The 12033-nt window shown below is 48.4% G+C and overlaps 1 protein-coding gene across 1 annotated transcript; it reads left to right on the forward strand.

The window, feature by feature from the left end:
- The first annotated feature begins 2472 nt into the window (after positions 1–2472).
- On the forward strand, positions 2473–8343 carry RPS26 (ribosomal protein S26). Its single transcript, XM_066585088.1, has 4 exons — positions 2473–2587; positions 4582–4759; positions 4839–4969; positions 8261–8343. Exons 1-4 carry the CDS (start codon positions 2585–2587, stop codon positions 8294–8296), a joined length of 348 nt encoding a protein of 115 aa, XP_066441185.1. The 5' UTR covers positions 2473–2584; the 3' UTR covers positions 8297–8343.
- Positions 8344–12033: the final 3690 nt, after the last annotated feature.

Here is a 12033-nt window from a genome sequence, read left to right on the forward strand (position 1 = left end):
ATAGAGCTGACACTCGCCATGATGGGAGTGAGGGAGAGGCTGGCGCGGTGCCACCCCGTGACTCTGAGCGCCATTCTGTCTGCACCTCTAAAGTATATTTATTCCGAAATACCGCAGTGTTTTAGTATATAATATGCGCGGACCTGTCCTGGGTTCAAGCTGGCAGTGGTTTGGGCAGAATGAGCCTGGTGACGGGTTCCCTTTTAAAAGTGGTGCTATTACAAAATACAACTCCTCCTGTAAAAAGAGAGAAGACACCGGACAGGTAAGCGGAAGGTAAATGCCGGGGCACAGGACGCATCGCGCTGCGTGAATCTCGCAGAGGAAGCCAACTTGGCTGTGGGCATGAGGCCCAAGGCTGCATCCGCACGGGCTACACAATATCGCTCATGTGAAAGAACCCATTGGGACCCATGGGCACCACATTGTAGCGATGGTGTGTAGCCCCTGCGGACGTCTGGGCTTACAGCTTTGGTGCCGGCCTTGACCCTTTGTACTGCGTCTGACCGTGTACTCGAGCGCTGTCATGTGCAGCACACCTCTTGTTTTTGTTAGATTTCCTGCGCCTTCGCCATAAACGTGCATACGGGCACATGTGTGTGTGTGTGTGTATATATATATATATATATATATATATATATATATATATATGTGTGTGTGTATATATATATATGTGTGTGTGTGTGTATATATATATATATATATATATATATATATATGTGTGTGTGTGTATATATATATAATGTGTGTATATGCTCATAGAGAACAATGGCCTCAGTCTTGCGTAAATACGCCACAAAATAGGGCATGCTGCATTCTTTTCTGCACTCACGTATTACGCAATTCTGACAGGCTGCGGTCGCAGCTGCGTAAGGCAATGTAACTGCCTGCGAATTAATGCGTATCCCACGAGCGTACCGAGCCTGCGTAATACATGGTAAATATACGATAAGGCTGTATTAGGCCTCTCACACACGCACCGCTTTTTAGCGCAGTGTCTGGTGCGCCGTGCTAACCGCAGTATAACGCTCCCATTGATTTTAATGGGGCTTCTCAGACCTGCGCTCGAACGCAGTGTTTGTAAAGCCGCAATTTTCAAACACTTTTTCAGCATTTTTTAATGCACCTCGTCGCCCGTCACAATGAGGGGGTGCGTTAAAAAGTGCTGCACTGTGTTCAAAAACATCGCTCAAAATCGCTGTGAAATGTAGGATTTCAAGCGGCGGGTTTTGAACGCATGTGTGAAAGGGTCTTAAGGGGGTTTTCAGGCAGCATCCGCTGTCACAGCCAGGAGGCATCGGGGTTCAAGCGGAAACAGCTGCTCCGACCGCAGGGTAGTGGCTGATGCTTGTAATTACAGGTCCAGCTCTCATTGGTTTCAATCAACCAGGCTACGCCTGCAATTATGAACAGCTGCCACCATACAGCGGTCCCTGATGCATACTCGCTGTGACAGCGGACGCTGCCTGGAACACCCCTTTAACAGGGGCGAGCGCAATTGCAATCAGTGAAATGCTGCCTGTTTTCCATGTGATTTTGATGCTTTTACACAATGTGTGATGCGTGATTTGTATCGATTTTACATCCGTTTTTCACTGATGCGCACTTAAAGGGGTTGTCCCGCGCCAAAACGGGTTTTTTTTTTTTTCAACCCCCCCCCCGTTCGGCGCGAGACGACCCCGATGCAGGGACGTACAGAAAGCTTACCGGAGCGCTTACCTTAATCCCCGCGCTCCGGTGACTTCTATACTTACCTGTGAAGATGGCCGCCGGATTCCTCTTCCTCCGTGGACCGCAGCTCTTCTGTGCGGTCCATTGCCGATTCCAGCCTCCTGATTGGCTGAAATCGGCACGTGACGGGGCGGAGCTACACGGAGCCAGCATTCTGCACGAGCGGCTCCATAGAAGACTGCAGAAGACCCGGACTGCGCAAGCGCGGCTAATTTGGCCATCGGAGGGCGAAAATTAGTCGGCACCATGGAGACGAGGACGCCAGCAACGGAGCAGGTAAGTAAAAAACTTTTTATAACTTCTGTATGGCTCATAATTAATGCACAATGTATATTACAAAGTGCATTATTATGGCCATACAGAAGTGTATAGACCCACTTGCTGCCGCGGGACAACCCCTTTAAGGTTTTTTTATGTGGTCGTCACCTGCCTAGACATCAGACAAGTCTCCCATGGGAAGAATCACTCGTGCTATAGACGGTCACCACAGCACACAGCCTGCTCTACACTCGCTCTACAGCGCCCCCTACACATAGCAGGAGGCTCAGCGAGCAGCCTTATTCTAGCCTACACTATCGCAGCGTTCACCACACACAAACTTCCTCAGTCAGCCCGAGGTTAACAACACGCATGCGCGTCTTCACGCATTCGCTTACGTAACGCTACCTCCGCGACGCACAGAATATAGTTCCGTATTGCCGGAACATGATTCTCATGCTTCTATGGGCGGAGTTTATGACGGCAGGCTAATTACAACGCGTCTTCACAGCTACGTCATATCCGCCGCGGAGGGATTGGGTTTATAAGAAATGCACTGCGGTTTCCGGTCCTCTTTTCAGCCTTCCAGACCAAGATGGTGAGTAAGAGCGCGCGGCGGAGCCGGTGGGGCTGTACCGCGTGTTTGTACGAGTAGTTATCGGTGACGGTAGGAGCCCCGGCTGTCCGGCTTGTGATGGTCCCTCACTCCAAGACGTGTACTAGGCGCGGCTGTCGGGAGGGACGTGTGAGAAAGGCCGCGACCGCCTGCCTGTATACCCGCGCCTGTGGTGATGGGAGTGCGGGCTGTGCCGGACCTGCCGCCCCCTTCCACAGACTAATCACACGGACGTAAATGCGCGCGATTCGTAGTTAATAGAACTCCTTGATTTCCGAGTGTTCGTTCACAGAAGCGTGTTTTGTGTCGGGATTCCGTTGTGCAAAAAAAGCGCAAGATCTTCTGTTCACCTGCAGGGAAATAAAAATACGTGAAATTAATCAGCCATTGTCCTGTGCTGTTAGTGATTTTTTTTTTGTTATCTCCCCCCGTTTAAAAAAAAAAAACTTTTTAAACTTTTCCATCAACATAGCTGTTTTGCTCTATTTTTAGTGCATTTCAGTATTTTTTTTTTTAGACTCCACATCACCCATTGCAGTGATTGGGTGCTTTAAATGTGTCTGTAAAGGCTGCACTGTTACAGACTCCTGTGTGAAAGCAGCGTAAGGGCGCACTCTCACACGTCACTAAAACGGAGGGGTTTTGTTTGGCGCCTTCGACGGCACATTTAAATGCACTCCATCATTGTGCTGGAGAGCGTTGAAAAGGTGTAAGAGCAGACAGCGCTCGAAAATCACGCCGCTAAAAACCCGTTCGAGCGCAAGTCTGCAAGGCCCCACGCAAAATCACCAGGAGAGTTGTACCGCGACTTGTGCCAGTGCGAGGGAGGCCTACGGAGTTAAAAAACAAACAATCCCTTTTGACTGCCATAACTTTATTTTTCTGCCGACATACCCGGTTTCCCTGAAAATAAGACATACCCTGAAAATAAGACACAGCATGATTTTCCAGAATTTTTGAGGATGCAAAATGATTTTTCAGGCTTTTTGAGGATGCTTGAAATATAAGCCCTACTCCAAAATTAAGCCCTGCTAACAACAGTTAATTTAAAAAAGTCAATTTAAATAGTGTCCAGGCAGCTATACATGTAAAAAAGTTAAACCTTTTTGAACAAAAATTAATATAAGACTCTTATTTTCGGGGAAACACGGTAGTTGTGTGAGGGCTTGTTCTTTGCTTGACGTTCTGTTTCTACTGGTACCATTTTTGGAGTGCATACAACTTTTTGATCACTCTTATTACATTTTTCTTCCTTAGAGAAGGGCTAACAAAAAAATAAATAACTCATGTAGTACAATGTAATACCATAGTGACATTATAGCATGACTTGATGGGCAATCGGCCATAGCAGTCCCCAGGCTGCCATGGCAACAGCACAACAACACGTTATCGCATTGCAGGGGACCGTTTCGGAGGCATATGAATCCCCGGGTTCCAATCATGGAATTTACATGTCTGTCAGAACTGCCAGCGGCGTTTACAGCGTTAATGCTGATCGTCGCTGTAAAACCGTCACCTGCATTACATAGGGTGGAATCTGCTTCCCATCCCCCTCTATACCAACCCCAAATGCACATGACATAACTACGTCCTGTATAGCTTAGGGGTTGAAGACGTATCTGTTTCTAGAGGTAGATTCGTATCGTGCGGTATACATCAGTCAATAGGAAATCTTAAAGTTAACAAATAGGATTTTGCTAAATGCTACAGTGTAGCCAACGACACTACAGCGTACTGCAAAAAACGGAATTGGAGCGCCAACCTGTGAACCGCAGCCATACGCACATTATACGTTTCTATTTTTCCTATAAAACTCTTAAAATGTTTTACTTTTAACAGTATAAAGTGTGGTTTACACTCCCTTATACATAAATGTAAACTTTTTACATACGCAGAAAACGCAGTGTGAATGCTAGCTTAGGGAAAGCTGACCTGCAGCCCGATGTATGTGATAACCTATATTTTCTTCAATACAGACCAAGAAAAGAAGGAACAACGGACGCGCCAAGAAGGGCCGTGGTCATGTCCAACCAATCCGCTGCACCAACTGTGCCCGCTGCGTCCCCAAGGACAAAGCCATCAAGAAATTCGTGATCAGAAACATCGTTGAGGCTGCGGCCGTCAGGGACATCTCTGACGCCAGCGTCTTTGATTGTAAGTCTCCGGGAGTCAAAAATGAAGTGATTTGTAGTACGTGAGAATCAAACCTAAAATGGATTTTCTTTTCTTCTAGCCTATGCTCTGCCCAAACTGTATGTGAAGCTGCACTACTGCGTCAGCTGCGCCATTCACAGCAAGGTGGTCAGAAACCGCTCCCGCGAAGCTCGTAAGGATCGTACGCCACCTCCCAGGTTCAGGCCTGCGGTACGTATCTCCCTAAGTAAATGCGCCGATTCTCTCGTAAGCCGTTTTGCACGGAATGGTTACCAGCCAATGTAAATATGGCGATGAGGATTTGTTTGCTTGTTTCTTTATTTTTATGCACACTTAAAAATTGTCCGCTCGTGTCGCTGCGTGTAAAAGGCAATGCTTCAGTCTACACCCATTTCCAGACCCTCGCACAGGCTCAGTCAGTAGGTTTGTAGTTTTTCATGCTGTTTGACAGCCATAATATTCCACTTTAATGCACTAATCTACCCAGTAAAAAGCGATGTGAATCTACTTCAGATCGAGTCCTACCAGATCCATTATGGTTCTATTGAAAAATACAGAAATCACAAATAGTGACGCCAGCATGAACAGATCTGTTTTGTTTGAAAGGGGTTTCCGGGCAAATGCTATTGATGACCGTTCTGCTGGATTGGTCATCAGTAGTTTATCCCCAGAGACTCGCTGCTTTGGATGCTTGGTAATCATCTGATTGCACATCCCATTGTCAGTCATCATTGGGAGGGGGTCGTAGACTAAAGTGTCAGAAGGCTTAGCTTCCATTGAAATCAATAAGAGCCTCATTGCACTTCTGGGTCGGACATGGAAGTGTAATAGGAGGCAGCGCTCTTATGTGATGCTTCCACCTCTGACACCTCCCCCCATGACTACGTTCAGGCCTGCTGCACTGACAATGGGCTGAGTGATGAGCTGATTGCCCATGACCTGTCCTGGACAAGCACACACAAATTTGATCAAATTGTATACGAAGAACCTTGCATTTTGTATGCGGTCACTAGAAGAGTTGTGCAGTTTAGTGCTGAAGTGTGGTGTTATCCAGAGGATAGGTTGGCCTGGAAAACCCCCTTTAAGGTATCACTATTGTGTTACATTATTACTGTGATTATGACCACATGGACCTATCTCTACACATACTCTCTATGACCTGTTCCAGTTGTGGGAAGGCCCTATAGAAAAGCCACTAATATTGGCTATTTAGGCTGTACAAGTCATACTTTTTTTGTATTGATTTACTTCTGTAACTGCTAAACACATACCTTTGTGTTTTTGGTGCTCAATTGTGGGCTGCATTAGATTTAAAAGGTTTTCTGACTTAGTGGGGGGCCCAAACTTTGGCATACTCACGGGTCAGATGCCGCTCAAATCCTTTGTAGCCACTCTAGGACATGAAAATTGCTGCAGTGGTCATGTGCTATATCTGGTGCATGTGACTGGTACAGCAACTCCCTGATTCCAGAGGGGGCACTGAGAAAGGAGAAGCTGTGATGGTCCCTGGGGGCATCTGACCAGTGAGTATGAATTGGTTTTTGTGCCCTTCCCAGTCCTCAGCCACTTTCAAGCATCAGAAAACTCCTTTAAGGGGGGAGAGGGAATTGATGAACTGATCTGGAAAAAAACTTGTAAGTCCTGGTTTGAACGGTCACTGATGAGCGTACACCAGATTTGGCTCATTTTACCCAGTGGCTGACAGCCTGCCCTATATGTGCTTACACACTGACTAATGTATAAATTGAACAGCCTGATCCTATGTGATGAGAGGCCTAGTAAACTAGAGCCGTTCACTCTGTTGCCGATCTAATCCTTGCCACAGAGGCTGACTCTGTACTGCTTGTTCTAGGACGGCTGTCACAGATGCATTTTATGCTTCCAGAATTAGTGTATGGTAGCTTTAAACTGAAGTTTTTTTTACATATCCTCTTATTAACCATTTGTGGCTTTGCCTCCGGGCTCACTCACACGGGCGCCTCAGGTTTCGTTTCGTGAAATAGTGTTTATATTGCCTGCATAGTAGTATGTGCCAGAAGTGTCTTCCAGAATTAATGTTTTAGCCATTTCTTGCAGTCATTGTGTAAAATGAATTCATGTCCCAAAATATTATGGTGTTAAGAGGGACTTCATATTATTTGGCAGATATTATATTTATTTTTTTTGGGGGGAGGATTTTTCTTGAAGTTAATGTTCTTTAATATTTACAGCGATCTACAGTTCTGTGATACACAGCAAAACTACCTTAAATTTGCCCAATCCCATGGTGGCTAGCCAGTTTAGGTACCTTGATCTCTCGGGGTAAAACTCTTAGGGCTCATGTCCACGGGCAAAATATGATTTAAGATCCGCAGCGGATCTCCCGCATGCGGATCCGCACCCCATAGGGATGCATTGACCACCCGCGGGTAGATAAATACCCGCGGATCGTCAATAAAAGGGATTTAAAAAAAAATGGAGCATGGAAAAATCCGGACCATGCTCCATTTTCGTGCGGGTCTCCCGCGGGGACGGCTCCCGCGGGCTTCTATTGAAGCCTATGGAAGCCGTCCGGATCCGCGGGAGACCTAAAATAGGAATTTAAAGTATTTACCATCCGGCGCGGGCGGGGAAGGTCAGCTGTTCCTCACGGCCGCATCTTCCTTGCTTCGGCTCGGCGGATGTGCCCGGCGCATGCGCGCGGCACGTCGGCGACGTGCCGGCGACGTGCCGCCGGCGTCAGGAATTCATCCGCCGGCCGAAAATGAAGATCCGGCCGTGAGGAACAGCTGATCTTCTCCGCCCGCGCCGGATGGTAAATACTTTTAAATTCTTATTTTCGGCGCTCATGTCCGCGGGGCAGGAGGGACCCGCTGCAGATTCTACATGTAGAATCTGCAGCGGATCTGATTTTCCCCGTGGACATGAGGCCTTAAGATCATAGCAACATCAAACAGGCAGGGTGCACATGCAACCTCCATATTTGCATGACGTGCCAGTCATTCAGTGACTTGCTAGTGTTGTCAGGTTTTACTGGTGTCAGTCAAGATGTAACCGTACAGAATGTCTTGAATGTTTTAGAGTTTTTAGAGACTTGTGAAAGTTCTTCTACAGCATTGGTAAATGTGCGCCACGGTCTGCGATATTTGTAGGAAGTCTTGTCAATACCTTTTTTTTTTTTCTCTTTTAATTTAGTAGCTTATCATGCATTTTGACGATCGTTAGAACTAGTTGTAGTTCTCATGGAAGGGGGTTGGGGAACTCCCAAAAGTGCACTATGATTTTTGTTTCATATATTTGAAGTCCTAATCCCCATATATAGTCTCAACAGGAGACTCTGTGCCAGATAAGATGGCACCATTGCTGAAGCCATTGGCCCGGTGGTCTGTGTATTCCACCTACTCTTCTTCTAGAGCAGTCTCTATCCTTACTCATAAAATAATTTGGTTCCACATACAGATGAGTACTTTGCTCCCATGTCGTTGGCTTGTTTCCCCTAACCATTTTCTCTTTTCTTTATAGGGTGCACCTCCAAGAGCTCCTCCAAAGCCAATGTAGGATGTCTGGCTAAGATGTATCTTGTCCATTAAACTGTCCAAAACATGTTGGTCTCCTGTGTCAGTTTCTTAAACCTATAAATGTAACACCCTTTGGGATGGGAGGTAGTGCTGTGAGTATGACGCTTCCAGTAAGCCTGCATGCACACAGCAGAGCCAGATGCCGCTTATGGAATCCGGTCCTGGCGGCAGCAGCAGTGTCTTCATCTGTACTGTGGATGGTCCGCACGACTCGCCGTCTGACATGTGCAGTACAGATTTATTTTTTTAACTCCTGCTTTTCAGTTGTGGAAAACATGACTTGTCAGGGCGCCTTGAGAATTGGAGTTGGGAAACGCTGATTTAATGGTTAGTGAGGGGCCGACTTCAGGGTCCAACACCAAAACTGAAAATGAAGGGGAGGCAATTCTGAAGTAGCTTTGCATCTCCACTAGTTTTCCCTGTACAGTGGCTTCATAGCTGTGCATGAAATCATAGAATGGGGTTGGCTGCCGGTCTCTGCAGTAAAAGTTTGCGTTTAGAGATCACTATACCTGAACTTGAAACAATGGCAAGTCCAGCTGCAACCTGGCATTCGGTGGTAAATCATGAGCTGTGCATTCTAAAAACTTTTTACACATCATAGGGACACTTCAAAAGTCTTCGATGGCTACAGTCTGACTGCTGAGACCCATACTGATTGCTAGAATAAGCTAGCTGGGGTGCTCACATAAACGCTGTTGCTGCTTGCTAGTAGATGAGCCAATAGCCTTTCCATTGAATCTGCTTTTAGCTAGCAAGCAGTGACAATTCTAAGCATGCTTCAGTTGGCTCATGATCAGTGGGGGTTTCATTAGCCAGGCCCCCAGTGATCAAAACTTTGAGGCCATCTGTGCACAGGATCTGCTGCTGGAATCTCAGCTAAAATTCTGCAGCATGAATAGTACAAGGCACGTACAGGAAACTTCTAAAATCTTAAACCCTCCAGAAAAGAGATCGGCTGAAAAGGAAATAATAAAGAGTCTCACCAGTCTGTATATCATGGGGTGTACATCCACCTGAATTTATCATCAGGGTCTCTACAACTAACACTAGACTCCCCTCAGAGCTTGAAACAAATGGCACCAAGCTTCGTAAGCTGGCTGAGATGCGGCGATCTCAAACAGAAGGTGCTCAACAAGCTGCTTCTAGAACTGCAGGAAGGTGAACGTTCCCGGGGTCTTCTTGTAAATTATGTATTACAGGTAGCGATCTGAATAATGCTGGACTCGCACAGCCATATGTGGAATCCCAACTGTGAGCCTGGCCGTAGTGCTGCATATGGCCACATAATGTACTGCGCATAACTGTGTACTCACATGAGCAGTACACCTTATTTTATTCCTATTTCCCACGCCATCGCTTAGCGATGACTCGGGTACCTGCAGCCCGTACGCAATGTAGTTGTGTATGGGCTGCGGGTATATCCGCTACCATAGAGCATAATAGGCTCTATATTGCATATATCCGCGGTAGAAAAAAAACTGCTGTGTTCTGTTTTCTGTGAGTGGATTATGTAATTCCAACCTGCTAATGTGAGCAGAATTGTGTAATCCAATACATTTGATTGATCCGCGTATTACCATGGATCAAACGCATGTGGAATCCGCAATTCTTATCCGGTTGTTTGAGACCGGCCAAATGGTAGATCGCTACCATTTGATAATGGTCATGTGACCGGAGACTGCTCACTGTGGCTCTAGGCTACATTTAGGAGCAAAGAGATCTTAAATTTCCCGAGCCCTCCCCAGCTTCTGTTCTTGTGTCTGCTATTTTGCTGACCGGGCACGTGCAGAAGCTAGGGATAACAGTGATCACGCAACTGGGGCATACTATCTTTGACAGCCGGGAGCAGGGAGATTTTTTTTCATTTTCCAGACTCTGGCCATCTACGCATGCTCAGAAGGTGGTGTTGGATCTTTGCAGAACCAGATCGCTGTGGGACATCGCAGAGGCTGGAGGTGAGTAGTTTCAGCTCTCCTTGCAGATCCAATCCGTAAGCAGAGATGAAACTTTAACTTTATTTAACTTTTATCTGGTGGCTAACGGTTATCGCATGACTGCACGCTGCGGCTTCCCCCATGACAGCTTCCTGCTATTAGCTAACTCCGGCAACCAATAGCAGGGAGTTTTCACATGTACAGACCCCAGGGCTTTACTGGTCCAGCGTGTTTTCACAGCACTGTAGAATAAAGCCCAGACACCCAGGACGTGAAAACACGTATGGGTGGTTACTAAGGGGTTAAATGATAGACGAGAAATTATTATCATTGGGGGACACAGCAAAGACCTTGGGTATAGCTTCTGCCACTAGGAGGCGACACTAAGCATAAGTGTTAACTCCTCCCACCAGCTATACCCCTCCTGCAAGCAGCATGCTAGCTCAGTTTTTAGCTTAGTGTCTAGGAGGCAGGATTTTTTTTCATTTATTTTTCAGCTTTTCTCTGGAAGACCAGGGAATAACGGGGAGGCAGGACTCTCCCTGTTGACCCACCTCAGGAGACAAGGAGGCACACTCGGCCCCCAAACAGTGTGACCCGCCAGCCATAGAGCCCCCCTTTCTCGTGGTCTGGCATCCCCTGCCCCATCAAAGGCAGGCGATGTGGGGAGAAGCTCTGCTGGAGCCAGGAGACCACCCTACCTCGGTCAAGAAGGGAGTATGCGGTTTTATTTTGTTAGTCTGCCGCCGTGCGGACAGTAGCGGTTTGTGCCGCCTGCAGCTTTGCGAGGCTGCCTGCGGCTTGTTTTTTTGTCACTTGCGCTACTTGTAAATATGCTGCTGCGTTTTGTGTTTGGCTGCCTGCAGCTCCGGTTTTGCCACTCGTGGTTGGGGCCGCCCGCGGCTCCTGATGTGCCTTCAGTGGGCCACCTGTGGCTCCTGATGGGCCGGCTGTGTTTTTTTTTAATGTTCCGCCTGGCGGCTTTTTCGCGGGGGCCGCCTGCGGGCTCTTATGTGCCTCCTGCGTCTGGGGGGGGCAGCTGCGGCTGTTTGCGCACGCCTTGCATAGCAGCCACGCGGCTCTTGCCTAGGACTTCCATGCACGGGAGATGTGATCCCGCCGCGCTGCCCTCTTTGCGCAGGCCGCGGTCATCCCTGTATGCTGGGCTCCGGCGCCCACAGCTTCTGGTAGTGCCGCCCTCGGCACGAGTAGGCCGCCGGTGGCGCTTTTTATGTGCGCGTGCCGCCTGCGGCTCCGAGGGGGCCGCTACGGCTGGTTGCGCACGCCCAGCATAGCAGCCACGCGGCTCTTGCCTAGGACTTCCATGCGTGAGGGATGTGATCCTGCCACGCTGCCCTCTTTGCGGAGGCCGTGGTCATCCATGTATGCTGGGCTCCGGCGCCCACGGCTTCTGGTAGTGCCGCCTGCGGCTCCCGCTGTGCTGCCCGCGGCTCAGATAGGCCGCCGGTGGGGCTTTTCATGTGCGCGTGGCCCCAGGGCGTTGCATGCGGCTTCGTATTTGCCGCCGCGGCTTGTAGCGCAGGCTGCTCCGCCAGGTAATTCACATGGCTCAGACTTAGTCTTCTGTGAGCGGGGAATATGATCCCGCGTGGGCCTCCTGGGCAGGCGCACGGTTGCCCTGGTGTGCCACTCAATGTTTTTGCTGAGCAGTAGCTCAGTGTGTGATCGCGGTGGCCAAGTGTCCCCGAGCGGTTAGTTTCCCGCCGCAAGAACACAGGAGCTTTCCCGCCATGCGGTCACGTGGTTCGCGTGCCCTTCC

This window comes from Eleutherodactylus coqui, chromosome 1, assembly GCF_035609145.1.
Source record: "Eleutherodactylus coqui strain aEleCoq1 chromosome 1, aEleCoq1.hap1, whole genome shotgun sequence".
NCBI lineage: Eukaryota > Metazoa > Chordata > Amphibia > Anura > Eleutherodactylidae > Eleutherodactylus > Eleutherodactylus coqui.